Source organism: Dermacentor andersoni, chromosome 3, assembly GCF_023375885.2.
Source record: "Dermacentor andersoni chromosome 3, qqDerAnde1_hic_scaffold, whole genome shotgun sequence".
Lineage (NCBI taxonomy): Eukaryota > Metazoa > Arthropoda > Arachnida > Ixodida > Ixodidae > Dermacentor > Dermacentor andersoni.
Window position 1 is genome coordinate 47,085,504 of NC_092816.1, and position 21,691 is coordinate 47,107,194.

Genomic DNA, 21,691 nt, shown 5'->3' on the forward strand with positions numbered 1-21,691 from the left:
ATGTGGTGCCGTATGAAAAAAAAAAAAAAAAAAACAAGCCGCAGTTTCGCCCGAAAGGCGAAGCACCGATTTCGATAGCAAATTAGTAGATAGGTATACCAAGTAAGAATAGTAGCGTTATCAAATCGAATCAAATCTTTATTTCCACCATATACCTTACAGATGGAGGACAACGGCAGAAAAGGTGCCAGTAGGCGACTTGACGAGTCCTCAGCCCCACGTAATTAGCGGCTTTTGGGCATTAGCAATGAAAAACCATCGATAAACAAATGTAAACACTTGATCAGTGCAGAACAAAAGTAAAACACAGTGATTCGAGAAAAAATGAAATAAATAAATAAATGCCAGGATAAGTAAATCAGTTCTCTTCTTCTGCAAGCACAGATCTGTGTTTAGCAGATCTTTTAGCAGGTCTTTTTAGTAGATTTCTTTGGCGTCTTTTCACAGGAAATTAACTTGGTAAAAACCTTTAAAGATGTCTAAAGATGCATGGAAGGGGTAAGGGAATACATCTACTTAGGGCAGGTAGTGACGGCGGATCCGGATCATGAGACGGAAATAATCAGAAGAATAAGAATGGGCTGGGGTGCGTTTGGTAGGCATTCTCAGATCATGAACAGCAGGTTGCCATTATCCCTCAAGAGAAAAGTGTACAGTACCTGTACCTTACCAGTACTCACCTACGGGGCAGAAACCTGGAGGCTTACGAAAAGGGTTCTACTTAAATTGAGGACGACGCAATGAGCTATGGAAAGAAGAATGATGGGTGTAGCGTTAAGGGATAAGAAAAGAGCAGATTGGGTGAGGGAACAAAAGCGAGTTAATGACATCTTAGTTGAAATCAAGAAAAAGAAATGGGCATGGGCAGGACATGCAATGAGGAGGGAAGATAACCGGTGGTCATTAATGGTTACGGACTGGATTCCAAGGGAAGGGAAGCGTAGCAGGGGGCGGCAGAAAGTTAGGTGGGCAGATGAGATTAAGAAGTTTGCAGGCACGACATGGCCACTATTAATACATGACCGGGGTTGTTGGAGAAGTATGGGAGAGGCCTTTGCCCTGCAGTGGGCATAACCAGGCTGATGATGATGATTATTATTATTAAAAATGCATTGTAGGCGTTGTCAGCATCGTCTGAATTGAGAATCCTGCACCCGAAGCAGCTTATTTCTAAACGCATCAAGAGCTGTGTCAGTTATTGGCTGGTGAAAGCTTTCAGCAGGCGAATGTTTAGGAATGCCGGCACCATTTAGGAAAAAAAAGAAGCAAGATGGCCACTAATAGAGCATGATAAGGTACCAGATTTTATCTCTAACAACGAGAAATTTGTTATAATATATCCAATACTGACTGACATTCACTTGTTATTCTTGGTATTTCATTGATAACATTATCAAACCCGTTTGACAGTAGAATATTTAAAAAATGTTTGCTAACAGGAGTAGTGATATTCCCATATCAATGTTGTAATCACCTGCGGAAACCAACATGCACCTGCTCTCTCTACAACAAACGAAATAAACCTTTAATAAAATTCAAGAAATGTTTGAATATGCCCACTCGGCGGTCGATAATAGACAGAATATAATACTTTATCTACACATAAGGATAACACTTTGTGGACAGAATATAATACTTTATCTACACATAAAGATAACACTTCGTAATCGGGCGTCGGAGTACTAAAAGCACCTACTAGTTCGCAGTTCATTTGTTCTTAAGTTAGAAGTGCAACACTACCTCCAAGACCACAAGGTCGATTGAGCTAATGTGTATCATAACCTTCCATTCTGAAGACTTCACTCTCGTTTGCGCTCGATGTTTCACTGAGCATGATAACTGAGAAATTGAAAGAAATTTGACTAAAGAGTTCTTCTAGAAGAAATTGTTTATTCCGAACAGATCTGGCGTTTAGATGCACACATTTCAGTGGATGAGATCCAATTTTAGATACTATGGTGTTCAAGTCATCTGGCGAGTAGAAATTGTAGTCATTCATCCCTGCATTTATTTGGTCAAGAATAGCACTGGCTGGGCATCTGGGTTAAAGGCGGTCAAGGTCTTCGCGGCATCTAACGTGAATTGCGTTGGCACCATCAAACATTCGCAATAGAACATTTCCATGCACATACCAAACATATTTAAACCCAGCTTCGTTGGCCCAGTTTCTTGCTGCTTGTAGCAGGTCTCTGCTGTGACGGGCAAACTTTTCCTGAATGAAGATGCGCAGATGGCTATCTTTTCGTTTCCTCTTCTTGTTCAACCACGATTCGCTGATCGCCTGCCTTCTGAAACGCACGATTATTCCAGGCAGTTTAACTTTCTGTGTGGGCAGCCTGTGTACTGAGGCAATGTCGTGCATAACCAAACGAGGCGTTTCCAGCTGGACTGCCACTTCATTGATCACTTTGTGCAAGTTTTCACCTTGCACGAAAGGCACCCCATGAATTTGCAAATTCAGCTGGCTGTTTGGAAATTCCATTTCGTTCACTTCTCACCGAAGCTGAGCCTGAACTGTCCGGCTGCCATCTTCTCTTTTCTCTAGTTCCTGCACCTGATTTCCAAGTACTTTCATTTAATTTCCTTGCACACGGATTGTATTTGTGAGTTCTTTAAATATGACAGACATGTGCGTGACGCAGTTTTCCATTGCTTCCACTCGAGCTATGAAGGACGGTAGGCTTTCTAGCTTTACATTAATTGATTCAAGGAAAGCTTTTATTTCCATGTTTGTCTTGTTTTCACCAGCGCAGCTAACACTTGGTACCTAGCACCGGCAATTTCGGCATCGCCATATTTTCTTTGCAGCTTCGGGCTTCCTTCTGTACGACTTCTCTGCCATTCCCGCGCACTTTCCAAAATGGTATTCGTACGCGCCCTCGGAACAAGTAACATGCCCTTCATTTTGATGAAATGCCTGATAACAAGTGGAGCAGACATGAGACATTCTTTTCGCCAAAGCAAAAAAAAAAAAATCTACCACAAACCCAGCAATACCGTAAGATACACACGTCTTTGGCAGCGACTGCAGCGCAAGCACCCTTACACTACAGAGCAGGAGAACAAACTAACCTGCACAATTGCAATCGCAAGGTAAGCGATGCTCGCTGGATGCTGCCGCCGCTGCCAAATGACCGCCTCTCGAGGCGCTAGGGGGGCGCTGCAAGCGTTCGTCAAGAGCGGACGTTCCATGCATGGGCTCCGTTGACAATCTTCGATTGCGGCGGATTACAGTATTGGATCACCGTATATTTACCATCCACGGGTTCCCTTCAACGCCTGGCATCACCTGGTACCACCAGTGAACCTGTGAGTGCCATATTCTCGGCGGTAAAGACTGTCTGGCTTCTCAGCACCACGAGAAGAGCGCTAACCCTAACGGCCGAGTGGTTTGGGTGCATCACCGCAGCGGAGACGCAGGTGCGCCCGCGGATGCGCGGCATGGCGTTCGCGCAACGCTGGGTCTAACGACGTTCGCCGGTGAGTGCTCCCGCTTCACTCATGACTACCGCGACTACTGTGAATTCCCTAAGAGGCTACGACCCGACGGAGATGAACTTCAGTCATGTACCAACATCCCAGCAGCAGCTGATGCCCCTGAAGCAGCCTGAACAGCGATGGCGAGGAGCGTCGTCATCAGTCTCCCACTCTCGTTCCACCTCTCGCGGCCGTTCGAGCTCGAGACGCCGGGCAACCGGCTCCAACCAGAACGCCAGTCACGTGGAGGCGGGTAAAGAACAAGGGAAGGAGAACCTCACGAAGACCACCGGGGCGCTGAAGAAGACGTCCTTGGGTCAGCTCTCAGATTCGAAGGTGAGCTTTGCAGAGTGGCCTCCCCTCCCCTCGTCCTCCCCGCAGAATAACACGCAGTTGGCAGCACTCAAAAAAGAGATAGAAAGTCTCAAAAAACAAGTCAGCGCTTTAACAATTCAAAACCAAGAGCTTAAGCGAGCCACTTCTAATGCAAAAAAAAAAAAAAATGGCTGTGGCTTAGCTAAGGTTAAGCCCAGGATGCGAAGCATACTAGCCTTTATTTTAGTTGTTGAACCACTGTTTAGCCTGGTGAACTGCTGTTGCTTGGCTATATTTGGTTCGGCTAGACGAAGAAACAACTCATGCGTTACTCTGCTTCGCCTTCAACAGTGGAACGCGACAGCGTTCCCGTCGACCCGCCAAGGGGTGTAAGACAATGGGCTACGGCGCAGCGACTACGCGCCCCGCATTGGACGCGGTGAGCGTCGAGCAACGCAGCGTTCGGCGCGGCAACGAAATGTGCGCCTGAGCAAGCGACGCACGCCTGAGCCTTAGAAACAGCTCGTTTCTAAGGCAACACCGCATTCACTAGAGGCGCTTTTGTACCGCTTTGAAGCATCGTACTCGTGGCTCAGTGGTAGCGTCTCCGTCTCACACTCCAGAGACCCTGGTTCGATTCCCACCCAGCCCATCTTGCAAGAGTTGAGCCAAAGCCACCTAGAAACAAGCGCAGCTGCTTATATACCGCCGCGACGCCGCGAGCGACGGCGCGAGTTGGAGCCCCGTTTCTCCTCTGTCGTGACGTCACGGTGTCACGTGGTATTGAAGGCGACACCGCCGCGCCTGAGGAGCTGGGTTGAGCTCTAGTAATATGCTTCGCATAATAACGCCGGTAACTCAGCCGACTCCTCAAAGCCAAACACAGCAGGTGCCTAGCTCCCAACCTGCCTTAGGCGAGGTCTACCAACAAATTATCCAAGAACTCCGATCCTTCAAGGAGGAGTTTCGAGCCTTTCCAATTTACGTGAACGCCCAATTCCAAGAAATTCGAGAGCAGGTTGCAAACAACAGACGATACTTCGGAAGGAACGTGCGGATAAAAGACATAAGTCCAACTTCGCTCGTACAATGCAAGTGGACGAGCCCTCTGATACGGACTCACCATGCCAGCCAAACCTAGAATAATGATCTGGCAGTGGAACTGCCGGGGCTACAGGAGAAAGCAGGCGGCTCTTAATCTCCTACTATCTCAGGAATCTGACCCACCGGCAGCTATCCTAATTCAAGAACCCCACCTAATACCTATCAAACTCCAAGACTATGTGACTTATCAGCAAGACCAGTTAACTGCCACGTTAGTGCACAAACTATACACTGCCATACTGCACGACCCTTTCGAGCCGGATATTGCGCACTGCTATATTACTATTCTTCCTCTCCAAAGAGGAGCGACAAGCACGAATGTATTGAAGGTTTACAGCCCTCCCAAAGGCAGGCACGCAAGATTGGGTTCCCTCATAAAGAAATTTCTGAGCTTAGCGGGCCATGCCCCCTGCGTGATTGGGGGCGACTTCAACGCACCGCACCCTTCATGGGGCTACCCGGCGGCGACACCAAAAGGCAGAAAACTGGTAGAAGTTGTGACGCAGGAAGGGCTATCGATCCTCACCGATCCCACTTACCCTACGAGGCTGGCAAACAGTGTTAGTAGAGATACGTGACCGGACCTGACGTTCACCAAGAACATAAACAGCGCGATTTGGAAGAATACCGAACAGCACCTGGGAAGCGATCACCTCATCCTCTCTCTGGAGATAAGCACAAACGCGCGCAAACGCAAAATAGGTATCGCAAGAATTACGAACTGGGACAGGTGGAGACAGGCCCGGGCATCTACTGCAAACCCTATTACAAACCTAGAGGAATGGGTTAAGGGTGAGGTGCAAGCTTTGAAAGCCTTTACGAAAGAGGTCTGCACGACAGAAGATTGCCCAGCGGTCGATCCGCACCTTCTACATTTATGGGAAGCAAGACACTCATTGACAAAGAGATGGCGAAGACAGCGGCTTAACCGCAAACTCAGGAAAAAAATAGACGAGATAAACAAAAAGGTAGAATCCTACGCCATATCCTTGGCCAGACAGAACTGGAATACGCTCTGCGATGGTATTCAGGGGAAGCTAGGTGTGTCAAAGACTTGGAAGCTCCTGCGTGTCCTAATCGACCCCAGCAGCAGCAAGTCGGCCACTAAAGACAGGCTCACGAAGATTGTACAAACCATCCCGGGTACGGACACAGAGTTGATGGAAAAGCTCAAAACCAGGTATCTGTGCACGGACCCAGTCGTGAAACCCAGCTAACATCGAAAGCACCCTGCGCAAGGGACCAAAGTTTGCCTGTGAACCTGATTTGTCACCTCCGGAAAAGGTCAGCTTGTCTAGATCCATTTCTCGTTGGGTCACTGAAGACTTTCGACCAAGGTGTGTGACTGAGTGCGTTGATGTGATCGCGAGGACTGTACCTCAGTCCAGTAAGTCAGACAACCTAACTGGTGTGTCGCGTTTTTTCGTCAAGAATGAGCTTAGGTTGGTTACTGCGGACAAAGAAGGTTTCTTTGTTTTTGTTCCTCAAGAATTGTACGCACAAAAAGCTAATACTGTTATTGACAAAAATTTTGTTCCAAAAATTACCAATTTAAAGAACGTGAAGAAAACTGCAATTGATTTGCTCGAGAAATTTGGTCTGGAGCGCCTCGCGTCGGGAGTTAAACATTCCAAGGGTCTGCACCTCGACATATTTTTTAGTGCTAAGACACATAAGCCGGAAGTTCCTTTTCGAGCCATTATTTTTGAAAAAGGAACGTGGCAGTACACTGTCTCAACTTTTTTGCATAATGTACTGTCTTCAGTTCGTCTTAATGACCCCTTCCTGATAAGACATTCGGAAGAAATTGTAGCCTTCCTAACAGAAAATAATCCATGTAAATGCTCGGCGATCAGTGTTGATGTAAAAGACCTTTTTTATTCGCTTCCGCAATCGGAACTACTGTGTAGTGTTAACGAAGCAGTGACGCTCAACAATGATGAGTTCCGGTTTACTAAGGACTGTGGGATGCCCGTGGAATCTTTTTTTAGAACTTTTGTTGTTTTACATAGGGAATACCGTTGTAAAATGGGGTAGTTCTATGTATGTACAAAAATCGGGAGTTTGTATTATTTCAAAAGTTGCGCCAGTTTTGAGTGATATTTATCTAAGTCGTGTCAATAGAAAACTACAAAACAATCTTAAGCAATTGGCGGTGCATGCGTTTAGATACGTAGACGACTACCTGGTGTTTTGTTCTCGCGATAACTACACCAAGAAAGCTACGGATATTTTAAAAATTTTTAGGGAATGTGGCGGGGGCCTAGGTTTCACGCTAGAGCTTATCCAGGGCCACAAATAACAGTTTTTAGATCTGTGCTTAACGTTCCAGGATGAGCATGTCTGTTGGCATTATTCGCCTAGGGCCAAGAAGCCACTGCTAGAATTTTCTTCTTGTCATTCTAAACTTGTTAAACAGGGGATAGCTTATTCATCTCTTAGGTCTGCCATTACTAAGTCATGTCCGCACAATATGCAACAAAGTTTTTCACAACAGATAGAAAGGCTTGGAAAGGCTAGCTATCCCGTGCATTTATTATCACTAACCTGCGAAAAACATTTAAAATGGGTAAAAAGCCCCGGTAAGAAACAAGAAAAACAGAAAAAGGAAAGAAAGTTTGCTGTAGTACCCTACATACATAGATTATCCCATGGTTTAAGGAATGTGGCCAATGGATATGACGTCAGTACCGTTTTCCCGGCCCCACGCAAGTTGTCTAACATGTGCTCTATGATAAATAGGAGACTTGAACAGGAAGGCAAAAAAAGAAAAGATGATTGCGAAGTTAAACATGTGTCCCCTTTAGTGCCTTGCAACACGGGTATAGTTTATCAGATTCCACACGAGTGCGGGAAAGCTTACATTGGACAGAGCGGCAGGTGCATTAACATTAGACTAAAAGAACACACACATTCACTAAACAACCCTAATGCATCACATTTAGCGGCACATTGTTTCGATTGTGGACCTTTAAAGATGTCTAAAGATGCATGGAAGTGGTAAGGGAATACATATACTTAGGGCAGGTAGTGACGGCGGATCCCGATCATGAGACGGAAATAATCAGAAGAATAAGAATGGGCTGGGGTGCGTTTGGTAGGCATTCTCAGATCATGAACAGCAGGTTGCCATTATCCCTCAAGAGAAAAGTGTATAGTACCTGTATCTTACCAGTACTCACCTACGGGGCAGAAACCTGGAGGCTTACGAAAAGGGTTCTACTTAAATGGAGGACGACGCAACGAGCTATGGAAAGAAGAATGATAGGTGTATCGTTAAGGGATAAGAAAAGAGCAGAATGGGTGAGGGAACAAACGCGCGTTAATGACATCTTAGTCGAAATCAAGAAAAAGAAATGGGCATGGGCAGGACATGTAATGAGGAGGGATGATAACCGATGGTCATTAAGGGTTACGGACTGGATTCCGAGGGAAGGGAAGCGTAGCAGGGGGCGACAGAAAGTTAGGTGGGCAGATGAGATTAGGAAGTTTGGATGATCAACATGGCCACAATTAGTACATGACCGGGGTAGTTGGAGAAGTATGGGAGAGGCCTTTGCCCTGCAGTGGGCGTAACCAGGCTGATGATGATGATGATGATGTCAGTACATGCCAGTACATGTACATCCGTACATGGGACAAAAATAGCCTTCCCGCACACCAGGAGCATATTGCTTGGAATATCTGGTCGGCCAGAAGCCATGTTGCCGCCCCATATGTGGGTAGGCGTTTGTCCAATTTTTTTCCGTATAGCCTAGCCCCTGGTAATTTTTGGTTCGGTGCGGCAAGTTATTGACGGGAACGGCGTTGATGTTCTAAGACATTGTATTTTTGTATTTCCTAGTTTTCGATTGGGGTGCCCTTCCTTGCTCAGATTGAAAAAAAAAAAAAACTATAGCGATAGCCCTGGCATGCTACTACTGGTGCGACGCAGTACGATGCACTAGCTTGCGTCGTACTTTACTAAAAAATAAAGAACAAGGATGTCGTAAAAAAAGGGAGTTCGTCCTCTCAAACATCTGAAAAGAGTACAATGCACAAATTGCCGTGTCAGAATCATGTTGAAGCCAGTTTCAACGTTATTCCGGTATCAGTCGCCTAACAAGCATGGTTAAGCACAGCAGTGTCTTCAATTCTGCGACTCTGTGGCTAAGGCGCTCCGCTGCTGAGCACAAGGTCATGGGTTCGACTACATCGCCGCTACTACGGGATTCTATATGCGATCTAAACGCAAAGCAACCACACTGTGCTATTCGTACTGATTTAGAACCTGGTAATGTAAGCTTGTACACCGTCATCACACCACATATCCCACTAAATTCGTTGATAAATTCGCTTTAAATCTTTTTCTTTTTTTTTTCTTTTTATCAACAGTGCGATTCTCCGTTTAATGTGTAGTATTTTCGTTTTTGAAAGACATTCCAATGGCTTTCTACGCCAAATCCTGAATCATTTTTGTGAGTTCGAGGTATAGACCCACAGACCACCTATATAAACTTGGATGATGATGATGATGAAGCAACATTTACTGGGCCCGAAATAAATCGGTTGTGCACGCAGGCACCAGATGGGGTGGTTCCCTAGTTACGGGACCCATATGTTCCCAGCAGCTCCTGGCCCCTGTCCGTCAGTGCGAGCTGAATCGGTAGGGCGGGGCTGGATAACAAGGTCTCCCATCGCTCAAGGGGTTGGGGATTGGGGGTGTTGGTGGGAAGGGGAGGAGGGGGGGTCTTGAGTTCTGTGCACTCTGCCAAGACGTGCGGCAGTGTGCCCTTTTCTCTTCTTCAAAAGGACAGAGCATATCGTATTCCGCAGGGTACATGCGGTTCATCAATACGGGATGCGCAAGCGATCCCGCCTGCGCTCGACGCAGCATCGTCTGTTGTTTGGTGAATTTAGGGTTCGGTTCAGGCAGTCTACACCTTTACTCTCTGTACATCCGTGCAATGTTCCGAAAGCTGGTAACCGGGTGCGGTAGCTCTTCGGGCTCATGCTCGGCCCGGATTGACATTTCTCTGGCATGGTAGTCGGCTAAGGTGTTGCCTGCTACGTGCGAGTGAACCGGGACCCACACGAGCTCTATGGCTCTTCCCGGAGGCTTGGGCTTGGCTAGAATGGCTCGGGCCGCAGAGGAGATTACCCCCCTGCGGAAGCTTCTGTAGGCTGTTTTTGAGTCGGTGACTACGGTGTCGACGCTCCGCTGTGCGAGTGCGAGGGTCACGGCCGCTTCTTCGGCAACGGCGTGGTCTGTTGTCTTCAGGGGACGCGCTGACGATCAGCCTGTCTTTTGATCTAACCACCACTGCTGCGCGGTCACTGTGTTTTCGCAGCCAGGCGCGCGTAGAGGACCCTGGGGTTCTCTTCCAGCTTCCGGGCTAGGGCTTTAGCTCGCGCGATGGGTACTGGCTCGATCTTCTATCATATTTCATCATTGATTCAGTGGGCACTGGAACATTGCAAGAAGCATGGCTCCTGATTTTCGCTTTGCTCCGATGCAGGTTACGCTGACGCTCTTCTTCACCTGGCTGATACTGGAATCGCTATCTGCCTCATGCCCATCAGCTCAGATGCTACCAACGCCACTGCCTGACTGTGGCCCCTTCAACAAATATTTCATCCCAGCCCAACCGATGGAATCGCTCGCCTTCGGCCGTTCAACCCCATCGACGACTGCATCATCGCCCGCAAGGAATTTAAGCTGTGGCCACTCCGTCCTCGGATTCAGTGGGCACGGCAACATTGCAAGAAGCATGGCTTCTGATTTTCGCATTGCTCCGATGCAGGTGTGTACGTTTTCCTTGTACGCTAAAAAAAGTGATGACATCTGCTTATTGCTGTTCCCGTGCCCAGGGGTGCTGTGTGAAACTGTGCATGATTGCTTTTCTATGGCTTTCCTACTCTTGTGCTCCGGCGACATAGAAACGAACCCCGGCCCCACCACTCGATCCGAATCCCTATCAGAAATTGAATCACTCCCTGAAGACCCTGCAGAACAGATGACCGTAATTTTTCAACTGCTCAAAGACGTTCACTCCCGCTCATTACAAAGTTCGAAGGCACAACATGAGCTTACCGCACACATTAAATCCATTAAGGCTGGGCAGAAAAGCATCGAAACAAAAATAACTAACGTTCAGAAGCGTTTGGATGAACTAGAAGAGAAAGGGAAAGTTCTTGATACCTTCAGCCATGAGTTTGCAGGCATGCAAGAGTGTATTAAAAGCTTAACTTCACAAAATAAATTTTTACGAAAGTGCCTAGATGATATGGAGGACAGGTCACGCCGCGATAATTTGATTTTCCATGGACTAACAGATTCATCTGAAACTTGGCAACAAACTGAAAGCACACTGACCAATGCACTAACGAAGGTTCTTGACTCGCTACCAAACGACCCATTTCAGCGTGTTCATCGTTTAAAGATATTTTCCGCTAATAAATGCAGACTCATCATTGCCAAGTTTACCAACTACAAAATAAAAGAGTTGATCCTATCACATCGCAATGATTTCAAGGAACACAAAATGTCAATAAGCGAAGATTTTTCACCCGCCACTCGAACTGCGAGACGGAAACTTACCGTATTTGGAATTGGCCATCCGGGATCACCCAAATTTCGCCTTCGCTACAATAAGCTATACATACGCGGCAAATGCTTCATGTACAATCCATCTAACGACACAATCGATGAAATCGAGCAGCCATCCGAACACGCGCCCCAAGGATCAAGCGCTTCGTCACATGGGGCGTCCTAGGGGCGCGAGAGGGGCAGTGGTCATTCATCACCATCTGATGTTACGATTCTGTATACTAACATCAGAAGTATCTTGAATAAGAAAACTTCTCTTTCTCTTTCATCGGCAAACGACACCTGTTCTGCGCATATCATCGCACTTACTGAAACTTGACTATCATCTTAAATTCACGATAACGAACTCTTTCACAACGCACACCGCTTCGCAGTATATCGCAATGACCGAACTAATCAACGGGGAGGCGGCGTACTCCTTGCTATTTCGAAAGACATACCGTCATCATGCATCTACACTAATAGCGTCTTGGAAACCGTCTGGGCATCAGTTACTCTTGACCATCAGAAAATAATATTCAGCGTATGCTATCGTCCTCCTTCTTCTCTACGCTCGTTTATTAACGACCTTCATGACGAACTTAACATAATACACACCAGATTTCCATCGGCTTCCTTGTTTTTACTAGGTGATTTTAACTTTCCGAATATTTCTTGGGTTACCCAGCCTCCCACCCTATCTCCATTTTCATCCGATGCCAGTGATTTTCTTGATTTATGCTTTGTTTTTTCACTTACCCAATTAGTCACTAACGCTACTAGAATCTCTGTCAACACAGCCAACACTTTAGATTTGATCTTAACCAATCGAGCCGACTTTCCTTCAGCCATCACCTATTTACCTAACATAAGTGATCACTCTTTGCTCATTTTCAACAATAACACTGCCTGTCCTAAACCTGCAAGAAAGGAAAAGACCATACTAGATTATATTAGAGCAGACTTCGATGCCATTAACAATGAATTATCAGTTTTTACTCAAAACTTCTTCAGAAACTTTAACGAACGCTTTGTGCAAACTAACTGAGATAAGTTCACGGCCAAAGTTCACGAACTAACTCAAAAATATGTTCCAAGACGCACCATCACTTCTAATCCTCAAGCCCCATGGTATACCGCCCATATAAGACGCCTATCTAACAGAAAAAAGCGCCGATATCGTACAGCCAGGCTATCACAATGTAACGCACACTGGGACGCATACAAGACTGCGGCTGATGCGTATATAACTGCGCTCAAGCAAGCAAAAGATAACTTCCTCTCTAACACTTTACCATCGATGTTATCTACCAACTTTAAAAAATTTTGGCGCGTCATCAACCCGCATACCGAAGAATCTATTAACTTAACTGACGCGTCAGGTGACCCTATTCCGGCTCATTTATGCGCATCAGAACTTAACGAAACCTTTGTTCTAAACTTGTCGCACACATCAAACACCAAACATCCCGTTCCACTCCGGTATAATTTCCCAACTATGCCTCAAATTTTCATCGATTCGTCTGGCGTTGCTAAACTTATTGATGCCCTAAAATTTCATTCATCGCCCGGTTTTGACTGCATTCATGCTAAATTTAAAGAAATACAATTGTCCACAGTTCCTTAATACTAACAAAGTTATTTCAGCAGACTCTCGATAGTTCCACTCTGCCAACACAATGGAAAGTCGGGAAGGTGGTTCCATTATTCAAGTCAGGAAATAGAACATCCCCTATAAATTATCGCCCCATCTCGCTCACTAGTACTTGTTGCAAACTATTAGAACATGTAATCTTCACTAACCTTGGGAACTTTCTCGAGTCCAATTCATTTTTCACACCTCTAATTCCTCCAATAGCACGGCTAGACTCGCTTCACTAGATAACATTCTAGCGTTAAAGATTGCCAGGTTCATATTCCATTGGCGGCCTGTCCGGAGCCAGCGATTCTTAGCACCCTCTGCTGCGTCGCAGGTCTGACCGCCGCCGTGGTCAGCTGCGAAGCAACTGACCACGGCGCAAGAATAGAATGGTTCAGAGTACCAAGAACGAGCACAACGGCGAAGGTTCAATGAGCAAGACGGAGTGCAGCAGAAAATGAAATGTGGCGATAGGGAAGAGATCGCGAGGATGAAAGCGGTGGAGGGGAGGGTGTGGCGAAAGCGTGAGAAGAAAAGCATAGTGCCTGCACGATGCGTGCTTTGTGACGACGATGGCTGCGAGATGGCGCCAGAGTAGAGCGCGTCGCCTGCATGGACGGAGCGCTGCATGAGCGGAGGTCTGTCTGCGGCGGCTGCTGTGGATACCGCCCAAGCATCATGATTAGCGAGGCAGTCGCGCCACACTTCGCTCCGTTTGCAAAGTGCTGCACGAGACGGATTGCCCGCGCCAGCCAATATGTCGTGAAATGGAAACACGTAACCGCAGGTGAATTTTTTAACCTTCTGCTCGCATGAAAAAATTTACTTTTCAAAAAATCTGGTGCGGCTAGCTGGACAGGCCGGACGGACGGGCTCCTCGGTGGGGTTCCGTATTCTCCTCTCATGGGCACAGTATGTTGCAGAAGTTGCAAGGCGCTGTTATCGTTGCGGGGTGCTTTTCTCGTCGCGATGATAGATTGTTTTGTTTTTTGCAAGTACTGCTCCAGTAGGACACATGTAACCGGCAAAATGAGGCCTCACGAGAGCACCCGAGATTATAATAAAGCAGCCGGTGCGGTATCTCCAAATTCTCTTGCTGGCTGTCCGCTATCGCCGACAGCTGATCTTCCTTGGCACGCATAGGCCTCGGTGAGGCCCAACCTAAGGACCAGTCCGGATTCTAACTTTGGTATTCCTGTTGCTGCTTTGGTGTCCTGGAGGTGCCGCCAATGATACTAAATAAAGGCCCGTTGTTGCCACTGGTAAATATAAACTATATAAAAAAGAGTCACGCCCACGTGCCAACTCGTGACGCACCCATACCGCGCCCCATCGAGGAGCATTATGGAACGCCAAAGAGAAATTTAAGACGAGCAAAACGAGAACAAGGTGAAAGCAGGAGACAACGTTTCGACGGAGAGGGTATGTAAGGTGGGCGGGTACGGCAACCCTCTCTCATTTAAGAGAACTTCACCTATATATACTGTGGCAAGGAAAGCATATGTCGCCTTGAAGAAAAGTCCACTTGTCGAAACGTTGGCTCCTGCTTTCACCTTGTTCTCGTTTTGCTCATCGTCTTGAATTTCCATCTCTCGCCTCCCCCGTGTTTTCTAAAGAGGAATTAGGAATTTACCGGCCTGGTGTTAGCATACACAGTGTAACGATTTCTTCCTTTTCGTCGCTTAATGTTGTTGTTGTTCTGTTATGTTTTTCTTGTTAAAGTTTATTAAAATAACCATAAAATTTAAGGTTTCCGCCCCCAGGAAGTGGATCCATCGGGGCGGAGGGAGGGGCAGAACAGGTCAGTTCAGGTATTATTGACCATTTTGGAGTCTTGTAGAAATCGAAGTAATGACTGGCATATGAAGCGCTGGCTAGTGCTAGGCGTCTAAATCCTCAGGGCTCACAGTAGCGGGGAGAGTGGCTATCGCTCTCCTGCAGTGCTAGAGTATATGTTGCCGATCCAGCAGCTGGTTCCTTGGACAGGATCTGCAAGTGGCTGGAGACGCATCCTGGTGCGGCAGGCTGGCGTCACTGCTGTCTCCCTGACGATGCGTTGCAGGCGTAGCTTCAGATCGTGTAAACTTCACTGGAACAAGCGCAGGATTTTCTGGGAGGATGTTTCTGGAGCGCAGCTCTTCACCTTTGCCTCCGCCAGGACTGTGTCCAGGTGGATGTGGTATGGGTCGTCAGGCACTTGTGGCCCAGTCTCCGAGGGGCAGGAAAGAAGCTACCTTGCCAGAGGGTCGGCCATTCGGCTGCCAGCGACCCCGGCGTGACCTGGTATCCATGCGAGGCAGACAGTGCGGCCAGCCTCGTCGGCGATTCGCATCGCCCAGTGTATCGAGTTAACAGCACCATTGCGCGAGTCCAGCCGGACGCAGGCCTTTATGGTGGGCTGCAAGTCTGTAAACAGTGGCAGTGAAGTCTGCAAAAGGAGGCTTCAGAATGGCATTGCATGCAGCGGGTATCGCAGCTACTTCCGACGTTAATGGGTCGTTGCAGGCAGGGCGGCAGGAGGAGTAGGCCGCGGCGGTACGTCGGCAGTAGTGCACTAAGACTGAAGCTTCGTCACTGAGGACGCTGTCATAGTAGACAGCATGGTGACAGGGAGAAGTGTGAATGTCTCCTTGATGCCTCCTTGATCCTTGTGTAAGACAACTGCCTCTGCGTGATCGGCATTCACGTTTTGGGGAAACGGTGCAGGTCATGGGACAATCTCACGGAGCACCGGAAGAGGGCAGAGGCGTTGAGGGGAGTGGAAAATTAAGAAGCGAGATGATGCTGCAATCCGATATCGTGTATCTTAACTGGAAATGATGTGAACCCTTGGCAGCCTCCGCTATTACCTGGTTTGGATTCATGTGGGCCATTTGAGCAAGGCGGTGTAAGGGCATGGAATGCGGTAGGCTGGTGACAACCCCCATGGCTTCGTGGTTGAGCGATTGGAGCTTTTATCGTTGCTTTTGGGTCAGACTGTAGATGTTATAGGCCGTATACAGCACGTGAAATTGGTAGAGCAGCCACGAAGCTCCTCACTTCCGCAGTTTTTGTACGCAATGCAGCGGATTAGGCGGAGTATCTGATGCCAGGTTCGAGTGATGTGATGCCATGTTGCTGCACCACTGGCTCCGTCAATGTAGATGCATAGAACTCGAACACTGTCTTGCTGAGATATTTGTTCGCCATCAAAAGTGAATGAAAATCGCAAGGCTGAATGGGCTGGGTTTGTGCCCAGTACAAGTTAGTTTTGTCAACAGAAGGCATGAGTCCGACCTGCTTTATAAAGGTTGCAATGCTTAAGTCCGGCTTAAATGGCATCGGACTGATCGCCGTCGGAGCCCCCGTTGGTCCATATTGTGACGTTGTCCATATACACACTTAAGTGAAGTCCAGGTATCTCAGCCAGGCGATAGCGTATTGGTGCCATCAAGTTTAGATGTAATGGCGATAGGACTGCGCCTTGCGGCACACCCACTCGTGATTTCCTCGGGGCGGAGAGTCTGCCCTACTGCAACCTGAAATTCGCGGTCACAACGAAAGCCTCGTATGTATGCCCAGGATTTGCCTGGGATGCTTGAGACCGACCAAAATAAGGTAATCGACAGCAAGGACCCTTTCGGCTTCGCCGGAACACCTCAATTCAACGTCACGAACGAGAAACGCGTGAGTGCACCACCAAGTGAAAGAGCCCCTGTGAACAGGCGGCCATATAACGTCAAACTATTCCAATATGTTTTTATTTCAATCTCCTGACATCAAATTTGCATAACGGCCGTCGCAAGCGGCGGGCGGTGACCCACAAGGTGGTCTAAACAGACCAGTCACATGTTCTCCTCATTTATATGAGGTCACTTTTGTTTGCTTTGAAAACGAATAACATTGCCTACACTGAGCGACTTGACTCATCTAATTGGCTGATAGGAGGCGAGGAGCACACTCAAGTGGAGAGGGATTGAATGGGGCCGAGCCAGTGCACTGAAAATCGATGACCATATGAAGAGGATGGTTCAGGTGTCTGTAATTGGTCCGTTTTCCCTTACTTAGCTTGCGGTGGCTGGTCGAAAATGGTGCCCACATGCAACAGAAGGTTAAGAATTCCGCTAAAAAGGATCCTCGGCAACGAAACGTTGGCTGAGCGAGGCCGTAAACGTGCCGGAAGTGCTCGAAAACGTTACAAGGCCACGCAAAAAGTTTTATTGTACTCAAATAAACCATGCTCTACAGCAGGTGCCTGTAGCCACTGCCTGAGTGGTCGCCGAAATCACGCTTTCATTTGTGCTGGCGTGAATGGTCACCTCTGCACTTTACATTTCACATTTGGAAAATGTACGGATGCGGTTATGATATTCACACTGCAGTGGCTACGCAGCCTGTGTATGTGAATCCGTTTCATATCTACATGGCTAATGTGACGTTCTGTTCGCTGTACCTACGTTCAAAGCTAATCCTATTCAAGCTCCCCCACAGTGGAATAAGAAATTTGAACAAGAGGCTGTTAACAATCCTAAGCACCTTGTTGGCTAATGCATGCCTCGCAAAATAACATAGAAGCTTAACTGTTATGAAACGTTTGGTGCATATTCGATGAGCTGGATGGAATCTAACTTTCGCCTTTTACCATGGCAGCCCATTACTTGTGACGGCTTTCATGGACAGACAGCCAGTGAAAACGAAAGCTTCAAAGCCCCTTGTGATGTTCGGCACAACCTACCAAAATGCAGCTTGTCAGCGTACTGCTCTTCCTTCATTGTAAACCTGTGAATCTCACACGCGCCTGCGGAAACCCAGCGGCAATCGATGTAAGCATGCTGGCTCAGCGGAGTGCCTACCGCGTCAGTGACTCCCGATGGCAGCTCCACCGCATCTTTTTGGCATAGCGCCGGGACGGCCTGCGTATCTACAATTGCTAGGAGGTACAGCGGGGCGTGGCACTTGTGGAGACGGAGGACATTAGCGCGCATGCGCGAGTAAGAGTGGGTGCAAGAGACGAAAAGTGGGGACTATTGCGCCTTGAATATGACTCTACCTAGGTGGTCTAGGCACTACAAAGGAGTTTCTCAGCGCGTGTTATATGCATTTGTCCCTAGGCGTGCTGGCAGAAGTCATGGAGTGCGGTAGTGCTGAAGTTAGCATTGCAAGTTGGCGGCTGGACGTAATTATATTTGTTCAACTGCGTTTTTTTAGTAATGGTAACAACGTGTCATTATTTTGCGTTATTGGCGGCTCCTCCAGGACACCAAAGCGGCAACAGGGACACCAAAGCTAGAAACCGGACTGGTCCTTGGGTTGGGGCTCGCCGAGGCCATGCACGACGCCAACTTATGGACCGCACTGCTTCTAGCTTTGGTGCCCACCACTACCCCTAGGGTGCCCTAGCGTGCCTGCGCCGCCTGCTTTATTATAATATCAGGTGTTCTCCTGAGGCCTCCATTAGCTGGTTACATGTGCCCTCCTAGAGCAGTGCTTGTAGTGCTAGTGCTTGTAAAAAATGCAATCTATCGTTGCGACAAAAAAAGCTACCTGTGACTTATGCAACATCAGTCAGACCCTTGCCCCTTCAGACAGTGATCACCAAACGGGCACCCATACCCACTGCCACATTGCACGGTTAGCCAGTGGCGGAGCATAAACAAACTCGACTGCATTCCATAAGGCCAGCATGTCTAGGGGACAATTCTACAGCACGTGACAAGAAACCTCCTCCTTAGTGCCTAAGCAGAGTCAAATATTCAAGGAGCAAAGGCCTCCAGATAGAATTTCTCTGTCGCACCCGCTCTTGCTCGCGCCTGCACAGAAACGTCGAGCGCCACAAGAAATGTCCCACCCCGCTGTACCTACTAGCAATTGTAAGAATGCCACCGGGATGTAGGTGCCCTGGGAGTATCGACAGACATGCGTTACTCGTACACCTCTTAATGGTTCTTTTCATTGGTCGTGCAATGTTTTGGAAGCGTGAGCTTCCGCGACCACCAAATTTAGTTTAGAAATGAAATAGCCATAATTTTTGTTATTTCACTATATTCTTTAATACGCTCACGTATGTTAGATATTGCTAAGGTGTGCATTTACTCATGGCATCTTGTTGTATTCCTTCTGCAGTTCCAGGTCTGTAGACGGGACGACATGAAGGCGACGATCCATGTCACCAATGAAAGTTTAGCGTCACAGCTGGTTAACAACTTCGGGGCCACAGGGCATGCTGAGAGGCCCGTTCTGACAGGTAAGAGATTCCCCGTATCTCAATATCTATGATTCCATAGAATTCCCTATATATGATACGATTCCATAGGAGAGTTTGACATTCTGCACCAAGAGACATGTATGACCAACTGTGCTACATAGAAGCGAGCGGAGCTCATAATGTGGGTAATCCATTGCCTGCATGGTTTTGGGCGCATCGTACTGCAATGGTGCTCTAGATCATTAATGCTCCAGAGCCTTTGCATACGTAATTTACTACTGCTGAGGCTCTAATTATTTCACATGCTTGGAACTTCGTCTACACCTGGTCAATGACTTGCCCCTAATTTTATTCAACTGTAAGCAGGGCTTCATGTTTAGTCCACCGAAGATACAGGGGAAACATTCTACAAAACTTCTTAATATCCAAACAAATCAGGACCCAACAACTATTGGCAACGCTTCTAATTGCACCATAAATGTTTAACTGTGCCACGGCTTGCACATAATATACATTGCATTTTCATTGCCATAGAACTCGCTAGCGACATTCGGAACTAAGCTGATGACGGCCGTGCGACACTTTCAAAGATTTGCTTTTTTTTTTATTCTTACTCGTAATTGCACGCTGTAACTGCAATTTTTTAGACTGTACAAAGGACCATTTTACCATTTTTTAAGGCCGTGGTGCTTGCTCGTTCACCCTTGAGGCCGAGCATGGGCTGTAATTATTATTGTACGTAATTATTATAAATTCGCAAGCAGATTTTCACTTACTTCACACAGTAACAGTAGGAAGACGCGCAAAACACCCTTCATGATTGATGTCAGCTATTGGCTCTGTGTTTTCTCAGCAAGCCCAAGAGGTGGTTCATGGACCCTTTAACCGAGTCTCCTTACACCGAAAAAGAGTGTCTGACTGTTGATCCATTTCGTTTAGGATAATTTGTTGGCAACCCTAAAGATAAAAACATAATAAAAAACTAAGTATACCATGGAGGACAAGGACTGCGAGACTACATACACTCCGCTGTGTATGTCGTCTCTTGCAGTCCTTGTCTTTCGCGCTGTAAGTAGTTTTTTTTATCGTGAATTACCAACTACCCCAAGCAACCACCCTAGAATAAACACTCGAATAAAATAAAATTGTGTTTCCAGGTGTGAAAAGTGGCCAGATCAGCGTGACTATGGAGCACAGGACAGCCTTGAGCCACACAGGACATGAGGCACCTGTGACAATTATGAAGACTGTATTTGTTGGAGTCAACATTGTATTGGTGCGAAAGCTGACGCACTACCTGATCCACTGCCTTGTGTAGGGTGCAGAGAAAATAAAGTTCATTTTCATTGCATCGCGTAAATAAATTGTCATGCTCATCTACACCATACGCTGCGACACGGGGGGGGGGGGGGGGCAGCAGAGACTCCCCGAGCGATGCCGAAGTCAACTCCCCCCACCTAAGGTGTCGTTACCAGAGTTACCCATATTTGACATTTATTTTGAGTTGCCTCTACCTCTTCAGATAAAATGTTAGTGTGTGGCTAAAAACTTGTAAAAGCCGACAGGAGGACAAGTGCATTAGAAGCACCACAGACATTTTTTGTTCAATTTCCACTGCGATTGATTGAAAACTATTCCACGGAGCTGAGGTGCCCACTCTCTTGCCCTACACGCAGGTGGGGGGCGAAGCAGTCCCCGTGCGTGTAGGATGGTTCATTTCCACTGTGAATTCGCACCTTGCACAGACACGATATATTTAGATATGTAGACACGAAAAAGTTCATATTGAAGAGAAGGAGGTAGTCAACTTGGCTATGACTAATGGTATGAGTAACCTATACCTAGAGAATGAATATGTTGCTGTATGTTAACCTCGATTCAAATTGGTTTTCATGCTTTTCTGACCCTGAAAAATACCTGCAGTGACCCTTTGGTAGAGTCTTGCCAACGGCAGTTGAAATCCACATGAAGGCTATGTGCCTCATTATTGCTTCTCTTTCTAGCAAGCAGTGTAACTTACAACATTTATTGGGGATGGAAAGATCACTGTGCAGAGGTCATAAATATATATAATTGACTCAGTAACCGAATTGAGGCCAAGCCGGTTTCACTCTAAATCGGAATCAATAGCAGTCATGCACACCAGCGCTTATACTCTGAGTCGCAGCAAAAAAAAAAAAAAGGAAAGGCCTCACCAGAAAGGTGAAGGAGTATTAGTGATAGTGAAGTATATACCGTATTTATTCGAATCTAGGCCGATAGTTTTTTCAAATACCGTATTTATTCGCAGTTATATATATATATATATATATATATATATATATATATATATATATATATATATATATTTATACTGTGTAGCGCCACACTGTGTAGCTACCGTGTGGCGCGGCGCTGAGCTTAT

At 47.0% G+C, this 21,691-nt stretch overlaps 1 protein-coding gene across 2 annotated transcripts; it reads left to right on the plus strand.

Annotated features, from left to right (window-relative positions):
- The first annotated feature begins 2,101 nt into the window (after positions 1-2,101).
- Positions 2,102-20,638, plus strand: LOC129381252 (uncharacterized). Of its 2 annotated transcripts, XM_055063967.2 has the most exons (4): positions 2,278-3,813; positions 10,395-10,679; positions 19,206-19,326; positions 20,445-20,638. In XM_055063967.2, the coding sequence occupies exons 1-4, from the start codon at positions 3,502-3,504 to the stop codon at positions 20,603-20,605; spliced, it is 879 nt and encodes a 292-aa protein (XP_054919942.1). In that variant the 5' UTR covers positions 2,278-3,501; the 3' UTR covers positions 20,606-20,638. The 2 variants fall into 2 exon arrangements, with proteins under 2 accessions (XP_054919946.1, XP_054919942.1); XM_055063971.2 differs by lacking the exon at positions 10,395-10,679 and having other exon boundaries at positions 2,102-3,813.
- Positions 20,639-21,691: the final 1,053 nt, after the last annotated feature.